This window comes from Rutidosis leptorrhynchoides, chromosome 3 (assembly GCF_046630445.1).
Source record: "Rutidosis leptorrhynchoides isolate AG116_Rl617_1_P2 chromosome 3, CSIRO_AGI_Rlap_v1, whole genome shotgun sequence".
Taxonomy (NCBI): Eukaryota; Viridiplantae; Streptophyta; class Magnoliopsida; order Asterales; family Asteraceae; genus Rutidosis; species Rutidosis leptorrhynchoides.
Window position 1 is genome coordinate 526,788,142 of NC_092335.1, and position 24,358 is coordinate 526,812,499.

At 31.2% G+C, this 24,358-nt stretch overlaps 1 protein-coding gene and 2 long non-coding RNA genes across 3 annotated transcripts; all 3 read right to left on the reverse strand.

Moving 5' to 3' along the window:
* Positions 1–2,063: 2,063 nt before the first annotated feature.
* LOC139902839 (uncharacterized) lies at positions 2,064–3,522 on the reverse strand. The gene is made up of 3 exons (XR_011777719.1): positions 3,459–3,522; positions 2,672–2,736; positions 2,064–2,196 (listed from the first exon to the last, which is right to left on the reverse strand). It is a non-coding gene; the product is annotated as an uncharacterized lncRNA (long non-coding RNA).
* A 1,583-nt stretch (positions 3,523–5,105) lies between these two features.
* LOC139901908 (uncharacterized) lies at positions 5,106–10,013 on the reverse strand. The gene is made up of 2 exons (XM_071884572.1): positions 8,225–10,013; positions 5,106–5,137 (listed from the first exon to the last, which is right to left on the reverse strand). Exons 1-2 carry the CDS (start codon positions 10,011–10,013, stop codon positions 5,106–5,108), a joined length of 1,821 nt encoding a protein of 606 aa, XP_071740673.1.
* A 434-nt stretch (positions 10,014–10,447) lies between these two features.
* LOC139902838 (uncharacterized) lies at positions 10,448–11,906 on the reverse strand. Its single transcript, XR_011777718.1, has 3 exons — positions 11,843–11,906; positions 11,056–11,120; positions 10,448–10,580 (listed from the first exon to the last, which is right to left on the reverse strand). It is a non-coding gene; the product is annotated as an uncharacterized lncRNA (long non-coding RNA).
* Between the last annotated feature and the right edge of the window lie 12,452 nt (positions 11,907–24,358).

Consider the following 24,358-nt stretch of genomic DNA (forward strand, 5'->3'; position numbering starts at 1 on the left):
ATATATATGTCATCATATAGTTTTTACAAGTTTTAACGTTCGTGAATCACCGATCAACTTGGGTGGTCAATTGTCTATATGAAACATATTTCAATTAATCAAGTCTTAACAAGTTTGATTGCTTAACATGTTGGAAACATTTAATCATGTAAATATCAATCTCAATTAATATATATAAACATGGAAAAGTTCGGGTCACTACAAGTGTATCCCTGACTAGTGCTCGAGTATATAGGATTATGCATGTTTGTACTTTTGATATTGCCTTTAGTTAGGTTATGTTGATTCCTGAATTAGTTATATATGCGACTGAGATAAGGTATAAGATATGCATGTCGTTGGAAAGCTAGCGAAAAATTAAGAACTTTTCATTTAGATATTGAATGATTTCGATGAACGGATTTGAAGTTATAGTCCATAGAATTTTTGTATTATTATTAAAAATGATTATTATTATCGTCGTTATTATCGTCGTTCTAGTTTTATCTTATTATTATTATTATTATTATTATCTTTATCAATAAAAGGATTTATCATTAAAAAAAATTGTTATTTTTTTTATTATTACTATCGTTATTATCGTTAAAGTTATAATTAGTATTATTATTATTATCCAATTATTATTATTATTATTATTATTATTATCATTATTAATATATATCATTATTTAAAAATGGTTATTGTTATTGTTAATATTATTATTACTATATTATCATTAAGATAATTATTGGTATTATCGTTAATAATGTTATAGTAACTATCATTATTAATATTAGTGTAATTAAAACAAATATTTGTAACACCTAATTATTTTGATTACTATTATTATCATTATTACGAACACGATATAAAAGACGATTAAAAGCAATTAAACGAAACGATTAGGAAATAATGGGTAAGAGTATCATGATGAAATTAAAATATTATAAAATATTGATTTAGATAAAATTATCGTTCTTATTATTTTTATCATTACTATTATTATTAAAATTATCGTTAGTATTAAAACTATCATTTTAATAAAAATTATCATTTTAATAGAAATGTCATTGTTACGATAAAATATCATTATTATTATTATTTTAAATAGAATTATTATTTTAAAGATAATATAAAAAATTATCGTAAATATTAAAGTTATCATAATTAGAATTATCGTTTTATCATAATGTCATCTTAGTAATTATAAATATTGATATTTTTATAATAATAATTATTATTACAAAATAATACAACTTTTACTTACTATCATTATAGATATTATTTTATCAAATAAATATTTGATACAAACATATTTTACTACGTGTAATAACTTACTTTAATAATACCTATCATATTATCTTTATAATATTAAATGAACAATATAAATTTTATTACTTAATATATATAAAAGTATATTTTATTATATAAATATAATATAAAATTTTATTTATTAATAAATAAATTATATTATTTACTCTAATAAATCTTTTAAAAATATTTAAAAATATAAAACGACGATATTTAAACTATATATTAATCATGTATAGATTTTTGGAAATTATTTTGAGTCAAATTTACTTTTGTTGACTTTTGTATATTAGTCTCGAGCATTAGGATTGTGGTACACTATGGCTTGACCTAATTTGTTAGACAAATATTGACCAACACATAAATATATATAATTAATTTAGGTTCGTGAATCCGAGGCCAACCTTGCACTTGTTCAATGACGTTATATGTATTTTTACTACAAAATACAGTATGGTGAGTTTCATTTACCTTTTTACCCTTTATATTTTTGGGACTGAGAATACATGCGTTTTTATAAATGTTTGACGAAATAGACACAAGTAATTGAAACTACATTCTATGGTTGAATTATCGAAATCGAATATGCCCCTTGAAACGCCCCGTCATAATAATCCATGACGACCAACGTTTACTCGGTCCCATAACCTTGATCGAAAACTCTATATGAATATTTTAAACAACCATTGCATTCATTTATTTAAATGGATTACCCGAAAAGGAAAATCCAACTTTTTAAAAGTTTTAAAGACAACCAAAGGAAATAAATGTTTGCTCAAACGTCAACCAACAACCATAATAACTGAATGTATGAAAACAGAATGCAATATTATACATGTTTAAATAAAAATCTGCGACACAATATGCAGACTCTCTAGCCAGTGGAAGCAAATAATCAATCATCACCTGAGAATAAAACATGCGAGTAAAAGTCAACAAAAATGTTGAGTGAATTATAGGTTTAGTATAACAACAGTATAAAATTAGACCACAAGATTTAATGTTGAGAAACGTCTTAAAAATATTATTACATCTTCCGTGAGCACTTGGTAACTTAACTTGTCTCATTTTATTTACCCTTGCAATATATAATATACACAGAAACATGTGTATCTTCTAACGAAGTACTAAACATTCCGTTAAAAACTAGCGCGACTAGCACAGAATGGGGCGGCCAGGCCTGATAGATCTATCCATAGGATTCGCGTTTACTAGCAAGAACCAGTAATTAAAAGTTACCAAATTAGGGAATATTTGTGTTTCAACTCACAATGAATAATTTACCATGATTTGCCACTTGTGTCTAATAGGTAAAACAAAAAGCATGTATTCTCATCCCAAAATATTTAAAACATTAGAAAAAGGTGGGACTATAACTCACCTTAAAGTGCGCAGCAAAATACACAAGAGCAACAAAATGCGTAAGAACGTCTCGAAGCGTTTAACCTAGAGTAATAAGGTTGGTCAGTTGTCATACAACACCTTTATAAGTTATCTTCATATTCCTTATATTTTTATTCTATTCTTTTAATTTAGTATTGCAACAACATATAAGCCTTAGATTTGGATAGTGTAGATGATTTGGATAGTTATTTTAATGTTTGTAACTCTAGTGATAGTTCAAGGGTGAAAATCGAAAATTTCAAAAATCATCATCTTTATTCTCGATTCTGCATGTGTTTTTTTTATAGATATATTAAAATAATACTTTCAAGAACTAAAATTGAAATTCATATAAATTATCACCTAGTCTTCCATGTTCGTTTGATTCTTCCATATTATTTATTTTCTTTCATGAATTCAAATAAGTATTTAAAAAAAATGATTCTAAATACGGTAAAATTCTAAGATTTATTTACTACTAGTTTAAGCCACAAAACTATATGATATCGTTACCGGAAAAAAAAAACAGAGCATTCATATATTTTCATTCTTTTGATTGTAAATATGTAATCGAACTAAGTCTACACCGTATTACAAGTACTATAACTTTTGGATTTGTATTTGTCAATAAGAATAGATAAATTTTTAGTCACAAAGCTCTTCAATATTGTTATCGAAACGATGAGTACGAGTTAATCTTGGTTACTTTTAGAGATATCAAAACAAGATAATGAATATGGCTGCATAGCATGTTAATTAATATTCAGTTTAAGAATGAGAAATACCTTGGGAGTAACCGATTTAGTACCGAATTAAATGCGTAGATTAATCTCTCGATCTCGTTTAAGCTTTCTCACTTGCTCTATGTTTCTTTTATTTTCTCTGGTTGTGTGTTTTTTTTTTTTTATTTGTTTACGTGAGTGTGATGTTTAATCTGGTGGATGTATATATATAACGTTGGGTCTATCCATAAAACTCATGGTGGGCAATTAAATTGGGATTTGAGCACTAGTTTGTTGACTTTATTATTCTTTTCATTTGCTTGAATTATTAAGAACTTATTCTATATTTATATTATAATCATGTCGTTGATGTTTAAATGGATCAGGTGAGAGATAATAACAATATTATCTTTGACCAAGTTATAGCCAAACTCAGTGTATGTTAGTCAACTAGATGGAGGCTTGTAAATTTTAAATGTTTAACTACAAATTTAGAGAATAGATATATTTTGAGTTTTATATCTTTGAAAGATTAGAGAATATATATCTTTTGATTTAAACGTCTGTTGCAACAATTACGATATTATTCTCGATTAACAAAAGTGAAAATTTAAAACCCACTCCATATCTACTATGTAGTATTATTATATAATAATAGTTGTTATTGTTATATTTACTTATTTATATCATTTCTCATACGTACACCTTAGTACAATTGTATTATTATTATTATTACTATTATTATTATTATTATTATTATTATTATTATTATTATTATTATTTTACTTGGACTTACAAATTAGCCAAGTTTGTTATTTTAAAGAGCAAGGTCCATGTTAGTTGAGTGGTTGCATTCACTATTACAACTAATTTCTTTTTGTTTTTTTTTTTTTATATAAACTAGTGGTATGGCCATGGTCCTTTGCCCAATTTATATGCATATGCAAGTCTGCTTTAGCCAATACTTTTTGACTAAATGTATAAAACGACATGTTTGGGTTTTTGTTCAACAACTACCAATAATTGGTACACTTTTAATTATTTGTCTGTTACAATAACTAATCTTGTTTTCTTAATTATTTTAATTGTTTGTTCAATTAATTTTTCTTTCTTTCTCATCACATGTGTATTTTTATATAAAAATTTAGATTTAACAACTAATCATTTGGACTTAATATGACGTGATGATACATTGATGTCAAACTAAATCATTCAACAGTGTGTGCTTAAATTGACTTCAAACATATAAATTATAGACTCTAAACAAAATAAATATAAAATATTAAACCACAAGTTTTTAGGAAGTTTCAAGATTAATTATAAAGACTGTCCATCGTCTTCAAGATTATAAAGATTATAAAGATCGTCTTTCGTCACTATATATACCATTTATCCTCTAATTCTTTAGATACATTATGAGATTGTGAATTAACGATCATAATTATACTAGTCTTTTATTTAGGACAATTATGAACATATATGTATTAAGTAAAAATTTAAATTACATTTATAACTAATCGCGGAAGCAATACTACCATTAATGTTGTTATTATTATTATTATTTTTATATATAATCATAATAAATAACAATAATATCTTAAATGTAATTATTTAATTATTTAAGTTTGGTAGTGGGCAAAATCTATTAGAAGGAATAGATGGACAACTCATAGGGCTCCCAAAAATATTCGATCATATTGCTAAAATGGCCTAATTCATTAATTTGGCCTTTTGACCTTGGCCTGAAAGATAAACGAACTTGATCCGAGATAAATAACATTACGCGATTAAATTACGCGAGAAGGATAAAAATTCATGAAATAAAATATAGAAATATTTTATTAAATCCATATGACATTGGAATGTCTTATAAAGATAATTCGGATTTGGAAATCACAAAATATGATCGTTGGTTTAGAAACTTTAACGAGACGATTCTTCGAATAAAAATGTTATACGTAGGAACGTACTAACACATAAATACACATTTCCATTCAATAAATAATATTGGAATATTATTTAAATTATTTAGAATGTAATAAATCATATAGAAATGACATGGCAAAGCTATCAGTTAACAAAAGTTAAATATTTAATAGAAAAAAAATAACGGAAAAATTAGGGTCATGACAGTACCTGCCTGTTAAAGAAATTTCGTCCCGAAATTTAAGCAGGTGTAGGGGTTGACTCGTCATTTGGGAACAAATGCGGGTATTTCTGCTTCATCTGATCTTCACGTTCCCAAGTGAACTCGGGTCCGCGTCTAGCGTTCCATCTAACTCGGACAATAGGAATTCTGCTCTGTTTAAGAGTCTTAACCTCTCGGTCCATGATTTCAATAGGCTCCTCAATAAAATGCAATTGCTTATCAACTTGAAGTTCCTCCAGAGGAATAGTCTGATCGGCCTCGGCCAAACACTTCTTTAAATTCGATATATGGAAAACATCGTGAACAGCACTGAGCTCTTGTGGCAATCTCAAACGATAAGCCACTGGTCCAACTCTTTCAATGATCTCAAATGGTCCCACGAAACGAGGACTCAACTTTCCCCTTTTACCAAAACGGATCACACCCTTCCAAGGCGAAACCTTTAACATAACACGATCACCAACTTGAAATTCAACATCTTTCCTTCCCTTATCGGCATAACTCTTTTGCCGACTTCTAGCGGTTCTCAATCTTTCTTTAATCTGCACAATCTTCTCAGTAGTCTCGTGAATAATTTCTGGACCTGTGAGTTGAGCATCCCCAACCTCATTCCAACAAATAGGAGACCTACACTTCCTACCATACAAAGCTTCAAACGGTGCGGCTTTAATACTTGCATGATAACTGTTGTTATAAGAAAACTCAGCCAGCGGCAAATATTTATCCCACCCATTTCCAAATTCAATAACACACGCCCGCAACATATCTTCTAACGTTTGAATGGTCCTTTCACTTTGACCATCCGTTTGAGGATGATAAGCGGTGCTCATATCCAATCTAGTACCCAAGGCTTCCTGTAAAGATCGCCAAAACCTTGATACAAATCGACTGTCTCGGTCGGAGATAATGGATATAGGAACACCATGCCTACAAACAATCTCCTTCAAATACAAACGAGTGAGTTTCTCCATCGAATCTGTTTCCCTAATCGGCAAAAAGTGAGCCGACTTAGTAAGTCGATCTATAATTACCCAAATGGCATCATAGCCACCCGAAACTCTTGGTAACTTTGTAATAAAATCCATAGTAATACCTTCCCACTTCCACTCGGGAATTTCAGGTTGCACCAAAAGTCCAGACGGCTTTTGATGTTCAGCTTTGACCTTAGCACAGGTCAAACACTTAGCCACATACTTGGCCACATCACCTTTTAAATTATGCCACCAATACAGCTCCTTAAGATCCTGGTACATCTTTCCTGAACCAGGATGAATAGAGTACCTAGTCTTATGAGCCTCATCTAACACAAGTTGTCGGAGGCCTCCAAATTTTGGAACCCAAAGACGTCCCGCAAAGTACCTAGTACCATCAGCTCGTACCTCAAACTTCTTAGCCACGCTTTTTATATTCTCCTTCACGAAATTCTCCTCCTTTAAGGCTTCTTGTTGTGCCTCAAGAATCTGCCTAGCGAGGTTAGTTCAGATTGTCATATTCAAGGCCCTAAACCTGCGAGGTTCAGCCCTCTCTTTACGACTTAACGCATCAGCAACAACATTGGCTTTACCCGGATGATATAAGAGCTCGCAATTATAATCGTTTAACGTCTCAATCCACCTTCGTTGTCTCATGTTCAAATGTTTCTGATCGAGGATATGTTGAAGACTTTTGTGATCTGTGTACACTGTACTCTTAACCCCATACAAATAATGTCTCCAAATCTTAAGCGCAAAAACAACGGCCCCCAACTCTAAATCATGAGTTGTGTAGTTCTGCTCGTGAATCTTCAACTGACGTGACGCGTACGCAATAACTTTCTTTCGTTGCATCAAAACACAACCAAAGCCCTGTCGCGACGCATCACAATAAACAACAAAGTCATCATTACCCTCCGGTAGTGACAATATCGGAGCGGTAGTCAACTTCTTCTTCAAAATCTGGAAAGCATTCTCTTGTTCATCCTTCCACTCATACTTCTTCCCCTTGTGCGTTAAAGCAGTTAGAGGTTTCGCTATACGAGAGAAATCTTGAATGAATCTTCTATAGTAGCCTGCCAACCCTAGAAACTGACGAATCTGTGTAGGAGTCTTCGGAATTTCCCACTTCTCAATTGCCTCAATCTTGGCAGGATCAACTTGTATTCCCTGTTTACTAATAACATGTCCAAGGAATTGAACTTCTCTTAACCAGAAATCACACTTAGAGAATTTAGCGTACAACTCTTCTTTCCTCAACAAATCAAGTACCAACTTCAAATGTTCTTCGTGTTCTTCATCACTCTTGGAATAAATAAGAATGTCGTCGATGAAAACAATAACGAATTTATCCAGATAGGGTCTACACACACGGTTCATGAGGTCCATGAACACAGCAGGTGCATTTGTCAATCCGAACGGCATAACAAGGAATTCGTAGTGACCATAACGGGTGCGAAAAGCAGTTTTCGGAATATCAGATTCTTTAACACGCAGTTGATGATAACCGGAACGAAGATCGATCTTAGAATAAACAGACGAACCTTGTAGCTGATCGAACAGATCATCAATTCTAGGAAGAGGGTAACGGTTTTTAATAGTAAGCTTGTTCAATTCACGATAATCAATACACAAACGAAACGAACCATCTTTCTTTTTGACGAACAGAACAGGAGCTCCCCACGGGGAAGAGCTGGGACGAATGAAACCTTTCTCTAATAAATCTTGAAGTTGACTTGCAAGTTCTTGGAGTTCGGATGGAGCAAGTCTATAAGGCGCACGGGCTACAGGAGCAGCACCCGGTGCTAGATCAATTTGAAACTCGACCGCTCGGTGCGGTGGAAGTCCGGGTAAATCTTCAGGAAACACTTCGGGAAAGTCACGGACGATTGCTACGTCACTCAGCTGTCTTTCTTTTGGATCGGGTTTTCTTACGTGAGCAAGAATAGCATGACACCCTTTCCTGAGATACTTCTGAACTTTCAAACAGCTAATGAGGTTCAACTGCTTGCACTTCCTATCACCATAGATCATTAACGGTTCTCCATCTACTTGAAGAATACGAATAGCCTTCTCATAGCAAACGATCTCAGCTCGATTCTTGGATAGCCAATCCATACCAATGATTACATCAAAACTTCCTAACTCAATAGGTATCAAGTCTAAATCAAAACTTCTATCACCCAAAGTTATACTACAATTACGATACACTTTTTCAGCCTTAAGTAATTTACCATTAGCTACCTCTACAGTATACTTTCCGTCTAAGGTCGATAATGGAGTGATGATTTTAGGACTTAGTTTGCTAGACACGAAACATGAATCCGCACCAGAATCAAATAGAACATGAAGCAGTAAATTATTGACTGAAAACGTACCAGTAACCAACTCAGGATCCTCTTTCGCATCTTTGACATTAATGTTGAACGCTCTACCACGCGCGTTCCCACCATTTTTCTTCTTATCCGGGCACGAATCGATAAAATGTCCTGGTTTTCCGCACCCATAACAAACCCTCGGTGCAACAACTTTATCCTTCCCATTAATAGGTTCCTTTGCAGCAGTATTAGAAATAGAGCTTTTACAATCTTGAGCTATGTGTCCCTGTTTGTTGCACTTGGAACACACAGCTGTACAGAACCCAGTATGGTTCTTGTAGCATCTTGGGCACCTTTGACGCTGATTACCCTGCTTTGAACCCGAGTTATTATGCTTCTTATGCTGATTGTGATTTGAGTTGCGGTTACTTTCCCATTTCCGCTTCCCGCTCTCATCTTTCTTAGCAACCTCATTGCCAGTTTCTCCAGATGAAATCTTCTTTGCCTTACGCAAAATCTTGTCGTTCAGCTTGTGTGCCATAGCTATGGCAGCTTCAATAGTTTGAGGTTCACTGGATTCAACCCCAACTTCAATCAAGTCAGACAATCCTTCAATATAAGCCTCGATCTTGAGGTCTTCGGTAGGAAAAACATTTGGACACAAAAGAGTCAACTCAAAGAATCGCTGGTCATAAGCATCAATATCATTTCCCTTCATTTTTAGATTTTTCAGCTCAGTCTCTAGTTTCTTAAGTTCACCTCTTGGACAGTAGCGGGTGATCATTTTTTGCTTGAAAGCTTCCCAACTAAGGCCATATGCCACATCATTCCCAATAGCACTAACATGATTATTCCACCAGGTCAATGCACTATTTTTCAAAGTGCAACTGGCGAAGTTCACCTTATCCTCTTCTCGGACCCTGCTAGCTCGGAATATAGATTCCAACTTCTCAAACCAACGTGAAAGACCAACTGGTCCTTCAGTACCACAAAACTCTTGAGGTTTACTCCCCATGAAGGTCTTGTGAGAACAACCATCATGGTTCCCATTTCCATTCCCATTATTGCCATTGTTGTTGATATTATTCTGAAGAGTTGTGGCCATAGCAGCAGTGGCAGCAGCGATACCCTCTGCTAACAATCGCTGAAAGCGAGCTTCGGTAGATTCACGAGGAGGCATGATCTTAGCACGAGAATAAAGAAAGATAAGATAAGAAGAAATCACGGTTAGTCACGTAAATCACATGCATATATATAGTAGAAATAACATTAAAATCTAACTTATAATAAATCAGATAATGTTCATTTAACGCATAATAATGCTATAATCATAAAAAGGTCAGGCTGTAGACTAGACTCTAATGCACCCTATTGACCCAGGGTTGACCACATTACGACCACCTAGTTCCCTACAACCAAAGCTCTGATACCAAATGAAACGCCCCGTCATAATAATCCATGACGACCAACGTTTACTCGGTCCCATAACCTTGATCGAAAACTCTATATGAATATTTTAAACAACCATTGCATTCATTTATTTAAATGGATTACCCGAAAAGGAAAATCCAACTTTTTAAAAGTTTTAAAGACAACCAAAGGAAATAAATGTTTGCTCAAACGTCAACCAACAACCATAATAACTGAATGTATGAAAACAGAATGCAATATTATACATGTTTAAATAAAAATCTGCGACACAATATGCAGACTCTCTAGCCAGTGGAAGCAAATAATCAATCATCACCTGAGAATAAAACATGCGAGTAAAAGTCAACAAAAATGTTGAGTGAATTATAGGTTTAGTATAACAACAGTATAAAATTAGACCACAAGATTTAATGTTGAGAAACGTCTTAAAAATATTATTACATCTTCCGTGAGCACTTGGTAACTTAACTTGTCTCATTTTATTTACCCTTGCAATATATAATATACACAGAAACATGTGTATCTTCTAACGAAGTACTAAACATTCCGTTAAAAACTAGCGCGACTAGCACAGAATGGGGCGGCCAGGCCTGATAGATCTATCCATAGGATTCGCGTTTACTAGCAAGAACCAGTAATTAAAAGTTACCAAATTAGGGAATATTTGTGTTTCAACTCACAATGAATAATTTACCATGATTTGCCACTTGTGTCTAATAGGTAAAACAAAAAGCATGTATTCTCATCCCAAAATATTTAAAACATTAGAAAAAGGTGGGACTATAACTCACCTTAAAGTGCGCAGCAAAATACACAAGAGCAACAAAATGCGTAAGAACGTCTCGAAGCGTTTAACCTAGAGTAATAAGGTTGGTCAGTTGTCATACAACACCTTTATAAGTTATCTTCATATTCCTTATATTTTTATTCTATTCTTTTAATTTAGTATTGCAACAACATATAAGCCTTAGATTTGGATAGTGTAGATGATTTGGATAGTTATTTTAATGTTTGTAACTCTAGTGATAGTTCAAGGGTGAAAATCGAAAATTTCAAAAATCATCATCTTTATTCTCGATTCTGCATGTGTTTTTTTTATAGATATATTAAAATAATACTTTCAAGAACTAAAATTGAAATTCATATAAATTATCACCTAGTCTTCCATGTTCGTTTGATTCTTCCATATTATTTATTTTCTTTCATGAATTCAAATAAGTATTTAAAAAAAATGATTCTAAATACGGTAAAATTCTAAGATTTATTTACTACTAGTTTAAGCCACAAAACTATATGATATCGTTACCGGAAAAAAAAAACAGAGCATTCATATATTTTCATTCTTTTGATTGTAAATATGTAATCGAACTAAGTCTACACCGTATTACAAGTACTATAACTTTTGGATTTGTATTTGTCAATAAGAATAGATAAATTTTTAGTCACAAAGCTCTTCAATATTGTTATCGAAACGATGAGTACGAGTTAATCTTGGTTACTTTTAGAGATATCAAAACAAGATAATGAATATGGCTGCATAGCATGTTAATTAATATTCAGTTTAAGAATGAGAAATACCTTGGGAGTAACCGATTTAGTACCGAATTAAATGCGTAGATTAATCTCTCGATCTCGTTTAAGCTTTCTCACTTGCTCTATGTTTCTTTTATTTTCTCTGGTTGTGTGTTTTTTTTTTTTTTATTTGTTTACGTGAGTGTGATGTTTAATCTGGTGGATGTATATATATAACGTTGGGTCTATCCATAAAACTCATGGTGGGCAATTAAATTGGGATTTGAGCACTAGTTTGTTGACTTTATTATTCTTTTCATTTGCTTGAATTATTAAGAACTTATTCTATATTTATATTATAATCATGTCGTTGATGTTTAAATGGATCAGGTGAGAGATAATAACAATATTATCTTTGACCAAGTTATAGCCAAACTCAGTGTATGTTAGTCAACTAGATGGAGGCTTGTAAATTTTAAATGTTTAACTACAAATTTAGAGAATAGATATATTTTGAGTTTTATATCTTTGAAAGATTAGAGAATATATATCTTTTGATTTAAACGTCTGTTGCAACAATTACGATATTATTCTCGATTAACAAAAGTGAAAATTTAAAACCCACTCCATATCTACTATGTAGTATTATTATATAATAATAGTTGTTATTGTTATATTTACTTATTTATATCATTTCTCATACGTACACCTTAGTACAATTGTATTATTATTATTATTACTATTATTATTATTATTATTATTATTATTATTATTATTATTATTATTATTTTACTTGGACTTACAAATTAGCCAAGTTTGTTATTTTAAAGAGCAAGGTCCATGTTAGTTGAGTGGTTGCATTCACTATTACAACTAATTTCTTTTTGTTTTTTTTTTTATATAAACTAGTGGTATGGCCATGGTCCTTTGCCCAATTTATATGCATATGCAAGTCTGCTTTAGCCAATACTTTTTGACTAAATGTATAAAACGACATGTTTGGGTTTTTGTTCAACAACTACCAATAATTGGTACACTTTTAATTATTTGTCTGTTACAATAACTAATCTTGTTTTCTTAATTATTTTAATTGTTTGTTCAATTAATTTTTCTTTCTTTCTCATCACATGTGTATTTTTATATAAAAATTTAGATTTAACAACTAATCATTTGGACTTAATATGACGTGATGATACATTGATGTCAAACTAAATCATTCAACAGTGTGTGCTTAAATTGACTTCAAACATATAAATTATAGACTCTAAACAAAATAAATATAAAATATTAAACCACAAGTTTTTAGGAAGTTTCAAGATTAATTATAAAGACTGTCCATCGTCTTCAAGATTATAAAGATTATAAAGATCGTCTTTCGTCACTATATATACCATTTATCCTCTAATTCTTTAGATACATTATGAGATTGTGAATTAACGATCATAATTATACTAGTCTTTTATTTAGGACAATTATGAACATATATGTATTAAGTAAAAATTTAAATTACATTTATAACTAATCGCGGAAGCAATACTACCATTAATGTTGTTATTATTATTATTATTTTTATATATAATCATAATAAATAACAATAATATCTTAAATGTAATTATTTAATTATTTAAGTTTGGTAGTGGGCAAAATCTATTAGAAGGAATAGATGGACAACTCATAGGGCTCCCAAAAATATTCGATCATATTGCTAAAATGGCCTAATTCATTAATTTGGCCTTTTGACCTTGGCCTGAAAGATAAACGAACTTGATCCGAGATAAATAACATTACGCGATTAAATTACGCGAGAAGGATAAAAATTCATGAAATAAAATATAGAAATATTTTATTAAATCCATATGACATTGGAATGTCTTATAAAGATAATTCGGATTTGGAAATCACAAAATATGATCGTTGGTTTAGAAACTTTAACGAGACGATTCTTCGAATAAAAATGTTATACGTAGGAACGTACTAACACATAAATACACATTTCCATTCAATAAATAATATTGGAATATTATTTAAATTATTTAGAATGTAATAAATCATATAGAAATGACATGGCAAAGCTATCAGTTAACAAAAGTTAAATATTTAATAGAAAAAAAATAACGGAAAAATTAGGGTCATGACACCCCTTTTTATTAAAGTCTGGTAATCTAAGAATTAGGGAACATACACCCTAATTGACGCGAAACCTAAAGATAGATCTATTGGGCCTAACAAACCCCATCCAAAGTACCGGATGCTTTAGTACTTCGAAATTATATCATATCCGAAGGAGGATCCCGAAATGATAGGGGATATTCTTATATGTATCTAGTTAATGTCGGTTACCAGGTGTTCACCATATGAATGATTATTTTTGTCTCTATGAATGGGACGTATATTTATGAGAACTGGAAATGAAATTCTTGTGGTTTATTAAAATAATGGAAATAAATGATTATGATAAACTAATGAACTCACCAACCTTTTGGTTGACACTTTAAAGCATGTTTATTCTCAGGTGTTAAAGAAATCTTCCGCTGTGCATTTGCTCATTTTAAAGATATTACCTGGAGTCTTTCATAGCATATTTCGAAGAACGTTGCATTCGAGTCGTTGAGTTCATCAAAGATTATTATTAAATCAATTTACAGTTGGATAGTGGATATTATGAAATGGTATGCATGCCTGTCAATTTTTGATGTAAAGAAAGATTGTCTTTTAAAAACGAATGCAATGTTTGTAAAATGTATCATATAGAGGTCAAATACCTCGCAATGTAATCAACTACTGTGAATTGTTTATAATGTATATGAACGGGTCCTTTCAGTTGGTTTCAGAGCGATGGTCTTAGCGAACCAGGTCTGCATTAGTGTGTCTAACTGATAAGTCGTTAGGATGCATTAGTGAGTCTGGACTTCGACCGTTTCTGCATGTCAAAAGTTTTGCTTATCATTTCTAGTCGGAAATCATCTGCTTATCATCCATAGGAAATTACATGCTTATCATTATTAGTATAGACACGTCTTGCTACATTAATTGCATGAGTAGTGTATAGACAAAATTCATATCTTAGCGTATCTGCTAAATCATATCTTATCGTATCTGTTACTTTAAACTTTGCCTGACATATCCCGCAAATTCCTCCGTAATCTATGAAATCTTTTGATCTCTATATATAGATATCTTATGTAAATAGAATACCACCCGATAGCCGAAAAATCATTTTATATCGAAAATCCTTTATCCAATCGTACGAAATGGAATTTGTCATCAGTTCAAGTCACTCGGATTCCGAAATGGAATCTCACTCAAGCTCCGAAAGAAGTGTGACCGGAATGGATCAACCAATCAGTCATCACCTATTCTGGATGAATTGGGGATGGGTTCGTAGCCTCCTCAATCATTGGAAATAAGAAGAAGGCGATTCTTTCCATCCACCACATTGCCCTCTTGGCGAAGAACCTGAAGCACTTACCGGCGAACCTGTTCGAGACACCATTTTCTCTCTCATTTCCAGGGTATCTCGTCACGATTATATACTACATCAAATTCTAGATTTTATTTATCCGCTCGTTCCGACCGACAATCATCCAGGAATAACAGAAGAAGTCAACGAACTTCGCGCTCGGGTAGTGGCTTTGGAGAATATGGTGCAGAGATTACAAACACCAGCAGCAGCACCAGCAGCATAACCAGTACCACCATCATCAATGCCAACAGTACCATTACCACCTCCAACCACAACCGCGTTGTAAACCTCAACTTCACAATCTGTCCCACTAGCATCAACGTCATACGCACCATAGATACCAAGGAGTACCAACAACAATAACTGACGAAGTATTAATTCATAACTTCATTGGAGAAACATTTCGCGGCGATTATATAATCTCTAAAGTCTTAGAGATTATCTAATCTAGCCCTAACCATAAATCAGTTAAGCGAACCAAAATGATAGAAGAAAGAGTAGAAACCCTGAAAAAAATGGTGTGTGATTAACAAGTTAAACTTGTTTTACCAACAGCATCAACAGTACCGTCAACGTCACCAGCATCGTCAGTACAGTCAACATCAGAATCAACAACACCTATAATATCACAAACTCCGTCAGTTCAAGAATCACTGTGGACATCATTACGAATCAATAACGTGTATATTGTATCAACAAGTTATGAAGAATTAACTCATTCCCTCTGAAGAAATTATATATATATTTTATATATATATATATATATTTTGAAATAAAAATAAATCTTTCCGTGCTAAGCTATTGTGTGTGAATCTTAACTACTCGGTTAATTCATATTACAAATATGCAATAATGTACGTCCCTCGCCCGCGACTTAACCATCGTTAACTACAATCTCTGTCTCAATTCAACAAATTCCAATTCCTAATAAATCAAGTATATATTTGATTTTACACTTCATCATTGATGTAACCGAAACTTTTCAGATAACATCATTCGTACTTTGCGAAGTTCACAAGAATTTAACGAAAACCAACATCACATCTCAACAAATAACGAAATATTGATTCATAATTTCAATATTATTGAAGAAATACTTATGTAACCTCTAAAGCCTTCAAGGAATTATTCAATTCTAGTTCCAACCGTAAATCGAATGAGTTTAATTTAGTATTAACTCATTAAAATCTATGTTACATCTGAGGAGAATATATACATATATATTTTCATAAAGACTATAATAAAATTCTTATGTACAAAATATTAATTGTGAAAATTTTTTAACGGGTAGGTAATACCCGAGAGATATATATAAATTCACAATTAATATGTTACATTCTTCGAATCAGATTAAGCAAATTATCAAATTATACTTCCTACTTACACAATAATATACATTCTTTCATATAAATCAAAACAACCATACTCATTCAAACCCAATTACATATTCTGATTTTAAAATCTCAGAATTCAATTCGAGATATAACCGGTACCATCACTTTTAGATTCCTACATCTTTCAAAGCTATACTTTGACTTCAAAAGTGTGTTAGAACATCAAATGTATACAAACAATTACAATCTGTGTTCAAACCCTTCGAAAATCTCTGAAGACACTTAAAATAATGAGCAATCGAGATGATGATCCAACCACATATTACCCACAGTTATGTACTTAAAAAGCTCTCGAAACTAAAGTCATAATTCAACACATATCCGTGTCAGATGTGTTGGCATTTATTAGCAAAAATAACCTTGCAATTCCTTTGCAAAGTAGCAAATTATATCACAGCTCCAGCAAGACAACTTCGATTTTTTCATTCGGAGTAGCCTTATCATAATTTTGATATATGTGATTACCCTTTTGTTACTGGAGAACCTTTCATATTCCACCACATTAGCAATAAACTTACCAACAACTTCACTGATCTTGGGCATTCCGAAGAATCTTTATATTTATCGAAACCTCATCATTTACTCATCTGCCTCTTGTAACGAGAATTGCCATACGAATCATTGGGAATTAGCAATTAGTATTTTGAAATCTCACAGCATGTTGACGCCAACAGTTATACATAACGTCTATTTCCAAGGCTTACATACTTCGAATGTGAAGTTTCTGAAAAACACTCTGAACCGCGAACTAGTTCTCGAAATGCTGATGAAGCAACAAAAACTGTAAACGACCTTAGCAGTAAAAAGTTTGATGATAAAGATTAGTGTATTAACAAAGCTCAGAAATAGAGAAGTTTTGGAACTGGAAAACGGATTGAGCAAAGTATGAAGGAGGCTGTGGACAAATCACAAAGACTGAACCTGCCTTCAAATAATCCAAATGATTCAGTGTCTGCTGAAGTCATTAACAAATACCTTGCTCCTGACACTAAACCCTTACAGACAATATTCTTCATCATCCTCTGATATTAGAAATTCTAAGATATCATCGTATCTTTCATTATAAATATCCTCCATATTTCTGAAGATATTCCCATAACTATTCTTATCTAGAATCATTTATCTCTTTGCGCTATCTGTATTACATCAAAAAGGAAACTGTTTAATTCCTATACTCTGTAAATCTTTGAGTTTAAAATATGAATGTTTTTGAAGTAGTGTTGGAAACTGAAGCATGAGTTAGTATAATATAATGACACTTGATCAACGTGATTATATTACAGTAATTCATGCTGAGTTTCTAAATGGAACGTGATGATTCACAGATCATAACATCATCATGTGCCATGTTATACGACTCTTGTATTCTATTTAACCTCTAAAATATCAAGAAAATATTTCTTGATGATTCGGCCTTTTCCAAGGTATTCTAGTAATTTGACAAGTCAAGATCATGCCATCACAATTTCCTTCCTAGAACATTAACAATGTTCATTCCGAAATTCATATCTGTGAATTCTGGACCATTACAAGCGGTGCTTAATCGCAAGAAGAAGAAACGAAATGACAAAACTCCGAAATAGAAATTGGGGTATAAATTGCAGCAAATAAAAGAGAGCATTAACTGTGGATGACAATGATTATAGAAGATAGAAACAGAGACTTTGAAATATAAGGGAAGATATAAAGCCCAACGACAAACCAAAAATTATAAACCATATATATCGATGCATATAGCAATATAAAGACACGGAAGAAATAGAAACACTATAAAACCAAGAGTATAGTAGAAGTAAATATATTCTTCCGGCGGTAGATGAAAAAGAAGAATGACCGATATGAAAGTTATAAGTATATCGAGAATCAGAACTGGATGGAGCATACTGATGAACACTTTAAAATATGAGTTGAGGGGGAAAGAATAGAAGGTGATGAAACATGACTAGGAACTTAGAAATCAACAGATTTAACTCACACAATGACAGAATAAGTGAATCAAACCCTCTAGTAAATAGGTTAAGCTTTTTGGGATTAATTTAGTCATACCATAACTAAATCAAGTGTGATTAGATCAACACCTAGAGCTATTATTCACCACCTGGGTGATTTGGGTTGAGAGAGAATCGGAGGAGCTCACCAGATCTGAGTGTGTGTAACAAATGAGAGGCTTAACCTAAAATGAAGAACATAAGACTTTATATACCCCTGCTGTTGACTCACCCGTACGATTCATCCATCACACATACGAGTTTGCTTCATCAGCCATATGGGCGATCACTTACTCGTGTCTTCTCATTTAGGTTGTAATTGTGACTTAGCTCAGTACCAGTCGTATGTATGAGCCTATCAGCCGTATGAGTGAGGCTTCACTCGGACATCTGACAAAGTCTAACATAGTCAAACATCCAAATCTCGTTCCTGCAGTTGCTGTAACCACATACAAACACGGATAGGATAATAACGAACGATCATGGTGGCCTGTAAACTGTTGTACCTGCAATGGACGTGGGTAGATGTCTAGGGACTTGCATAAAATGCATCAACAGAAGGTGTGAGTTGTAAGAAAATGAAGGAGGTGAATTTATAAGAAAATCTCCGACAGAACAATTAAAATGGACGATCGCATTTAAAGCGGATCCTAATTCCTTTTGTTACCGGAGAATCAAATCTTATTACAAAGATTTTCTTCAAATCCCTTGAAATTTGGAAATCAATCATATCTACGTCAAATGATAAGATGAATATACACTTACTCATTTCACTCTTCTATCTTAGCTTCATTCGTACTCTTCATATAAATGGATTGTTTATCCAAATTATTCGCTGATGATAAAACTCTAATTTTCAGCCTGTATGCATCATGAAAACATACTTATTATCATTCACGATCTTTCCACTCAAATTTCGAGACGAAATTTCTTTAACGGGTAGGTACTGTGACAACCCGGAAATTTCCAACCAAATTTAAACTTTATCTTTATATTATTCCGACACGATAAGCAAAGTTTGCTAAGTTAAATCTCAAGAATTTTAAATTGTGTTCATACATTCATTATAACCTCGACCAAATTCCGACGATTCACGAACCGTTATATATAAATAAATATGTATATATATGTATATATATATATTATAACTTGAGAATATTAATAAAGTATTAAACGTATAATACTTTACATGAACGTATTTGTTTCAATATGTTTATCGATGGAATTAGAAGATAATATCAAATGATTGATTTATCAGATACATTATGATATGATTACGGGTCTATGTTATGAGGTCCACTATGATTTAAGAAATCTATTCTTTTTTACAACATTCGGAAAATGGTAAAGTGATTTATAAGTAAGAACGTGAAGTGTAAATAACTTAGATGTTGGATATCGACAAGTTAAGTAACTCGACATTTTTCATTAAGATGATTTCATACGTTTATTTAACCTTTGAACTTTATCCCATGCTTCACCAACAAACTGTAATTTAAAAACTTGAAACCTATTATGAATATATATGATTCTACTTTTCTAAAACATTTTATGATATAACGATTTCCATTATTTTAACCTTTAAATAAAATGATTCTTAAAAATATAATTGGTTTTGGAAAACAAAATTATTATATTTATTTGATTTAGTTTCAAACGTACAAAAACGTTTTCAGTTTAAAAAGAACTTTATTATTAAAACGTATATAACTTTTATAAATATCTAGAACCACTTTTGACAACTCATTACTTAACCAGTATGATAAAGATAACGATATTTATATTTTATTTTATTAAATATATATAACGATTTAAATTAATATTATATATATTTATACGCGTATTATACGTACATAGTTTTATACTTTTACTATACTTAAACTTTACCTTTACTTTATTTTTACTTTACTTTAACTTTAATAATTCACTTTAATAATTCATACTTTAATAATTTACTTTAATAATTCATACTTTAATAATTCACTTTAATAATTCATACTTTAATAATTCACTTTAATAATTAAAAAATCTATTATAAATAGAATTCAATAGGTTTCATTATTTCATAAAAACTTGAAAATATTTTTCTCTAAACTCTCTCAATCGATTTACATATATACATTTACTCCGTATTATTTCAAGATATTATTAGTATACATAAAATATTACGTCAGAGTGCTGTCCGAGTGATTTCGAAATTGTTTTTCGAGTGGGATTGGATTAAGGAAATTATGGGTTATAGCTATGGAGGTGATTGGGTATGGTTCATGGGTATGCTCGTGAGGTCAATATAGTGTTTATCATCTCCGTTGCGTCTACGTACCTTTCCTGCAATATTGAATCTCAATATTGATACGTGAGTACTCATAATTTAACTTTTACATACTAATAGTGTATCCCTGACTAGTGCTCGAGTATATAGGATTATGCATGTTTGTACTTTTGATATTACCTTTAGTTAGGTTATGTTGATTCCTGAATTAGTTATATATGCGACTGAGATAAGGTATAAGATATGCATGTCGTTGGAAAGCTAGCGAAAAATTAAGAACTTTTCATTTAGATATCGAATGATTTCGATGAACGGATTTGAAGTTATAGTCCATCGAATTTTTGTATTATTATTAAAAATGATTATTATTATCGTCGTTATTATCGTCGTTCTAGTTTTATCTTATTATTATTATTATTATTATTATTATCTTTATCAATAAAAGGATTTATCATTAAAAAAATTGTTATTTTTTTTTATTATTACTATCGTTATTATCGTTAAAGTTATAATTAGTATTATTATTATTATTATCCAATTATTATTATTATTATTATTATTATCATTATTAATATATATATCATTATTTAAAAATAGTTATTGTTATTGTTAATATTATTATTACTATATTATCATTAAGATAATTATTGGTATTATCGTTAATAATGTTATAGTAACTATCATTATTAATATAGGTGTAATTAAAACAAATATTTGTAACACCTAATTATTTTGATTACTATTATTATCATTATTACGAACACGATATAAAAGACGATTAAAAGCAATTAAACGAAACGATTAGGAAATAATGGGTAAGAGTATCATGATAAAATTAAAATATTATAAGATATTGATTTAGATAAAATTATCGTTCTTATTATTTTTATCATTACTATTATTATTAAAATTATCGTTAGTATTAAAACTATCATTTTAACAAAAATTATCATTTTAATAGAAATGTCATTGTTACTATAAAATATCATTATTATTATTATTTTAAATAGAATTATTATTTTAAAGATAATATTAAAAATTATCATAAATATTAAAGTTATCATAATTAGAATTATCGTTTTATCATAATGTCATCTTAGTAATTATAAATATTGATATTTTTATAATAATAATTATTATTACAAAATAATACAACTTTTACTTACTATCATTATAGATATTATTTTATCAAATAAATATTTGATACAAACATATTTTACTACGTGTAATAACTTACTTTAATAATACCTATCATATTATCTTTATAATATTAAATGAACCCTATAAATTTTATTACTTAATATATATAATAGTATATTTTATTATATAAATATAATATAAAATTTTATTTATTAATAAATAAATTATATTATTTACTCTAATAAATCTTTTAAAAATATTTAAAAATATAAAACGACGATATTTAAACTATATATTAATCATGTATAGATTTTTGGAAATTATTTTGAGTCAAATTTACTTTTGTTGACTTTTGTATATTAGTCTCGAGCATTAGGATTGTGGTACACTATGGCTTGACCTAATTTGTTAGACAAATATTGACCAACACATAAATATATATAATTAATTTAGGTTCGTGAATCCGAGGCCAACCTTGCACTTGTTCAATGACGTTATATGTATTTTTACTACGAAATACAGTATGGTGAGTTTCATTTACCTTTTTACCCTTTATATTTTTGGGACTGAGAATACATGCGTTTTTATAAATGTTTGACGAAATAGACACAAGTAATTGAAACTACATTCTATGGTTGAATTATCGAAATCGAATATGCCCCTTTTTATTAAAGTCTGGTAATCTAAGAATTAGGGAACAGACACCCTAATTGACGCGAATCCTAAAGATATATCTATTGGGCCTAACAAACCCCATCCAAAGTACCGGATGCTTTAGTACTTCGAAATTATATCATATCCGAAGGAGGATCCCGGAATGATAGGGGATATTCTTATATGTATCTAGTTAATGTCGGTTACCAGGTGTTCACCATATGAATGATTATTTTTGTCTCTATGCATGGGACGTATATTTATGAGAACTGGAAATGAAATTCTTGTGGTTTATTAAAATGATGGAAATAAATGATTATGATAAACTAATGAACTCACCAACCTTTTGGTTGACACTTTAAAGCATGTTTATTCTCAGGTGTTAAAGAAATCTTCCGCTGTGCATTTGCTCATTTTAAAGATATTACCTGGAGTCTTTCATAGCATATTTCGAAGAACGTTGCATTCGAGTCATTGAGTTCATCAAAGATTATTATTAAATCAATTTACAGTTGGATAGTGGATATTATGAAATGGTATGCATGCCTGTCAATTTTTGATGTAAAGAAAGATTGTCTTTTAAAAACGAATGCAATGTTTGTAAAATGTATCATATAGAGGTCAAATACCTCGCAATGTAATCAACTACTGTGAATCGTTTATAATGTATATGAACGGGTCCTTTCACGAATCACTCTTCTTCTTCCTCAAAACCCCAAATCTCTCTCTAAAACCTCTTGTTTCTCACTCTAGGGTTTCATGTGTTTGGATGAGAAGAAAAAGGAAGAAATGAGGTTTGGATAAGGCGAAGATCAGTTTTGAGGTGTTAGAACCGTCCATACGCGAAATACCCATTTTACCCCTCATTTAACCACATTTTAGCCCGCGACACGGCTCAGTGCTGTATCTGATTCTGATTATGAAGTTCAGGGACTGAAGTTGTCTGACTCTGATTCTGATGTAAATTTTGAAAATGTATAAGTGTTAGGTTGACTTTTAGTGGCAACTTCTGATGCACACATTTACTGACACTTTCAAGAACATTTTTCTGATGCACAAAATTCAGGATCTTACACATTATCGCAAAGAGGGCAAAATATGGTATGAAGATCAATTTCCCGCTTATCAAGTTCTGACAAGACGGGGAGTCTTTTACGTTTCGCCCTCCAAACGAACACCTCGAATTTTTTAGGAACAAGGAAATTCCTATGTGTAGGAATTGTTTCGATATTGGTTTTATATCACAATTTCTATGGATCACAACTGATTGGATTAAATGCTAACGCCTATGATTTCATGTGTTATTAATTTTTTTTTTCAATTGCCTACTTTATAATTAATCGGTCATTATGTCTATATCTGTTCATGTAATGAAATAAGCCAGCATCTAATGTGAAGATCGTAAATTCGCAACCTATTGTAAATCGAGTTATTCGATGCAACGAGGATGATGATTGTCAATGGTAACGATTATAAGTTCAGGTAATCCCATATTATTTATATTTGCTATATAATTAATCTTAACCTTTATCTACTAAAAGAGATGACAAATGTTGTAGTTTTAGTTTTACTCGAATGTAGTTTTGAGTTTGCGTCCACATTACAAACAGTCCCTCAACTTTGCCTATATTTTCATAACGGTCCCTACAGTATACACTTTTTAAGGGATAA

Excerpts from the sequence above, each read along its gene's own strand:
- LOC139901908 (XM_071884572.1), bottom strand. The coding sequence starts at position 10,013 with ATGCCTCCTCGTGAATCTACCGAAGCTCGCTTTCAGCGATTGTTAGCA. Across the intron at positions 5,138-8,224 it reads TCAAGATTTATTAGAGAAAG|GCCAAGGTCAAAAGGCCAAA; the intron begins GTTTCATTCGTC and ends TTTATCTTTCAG.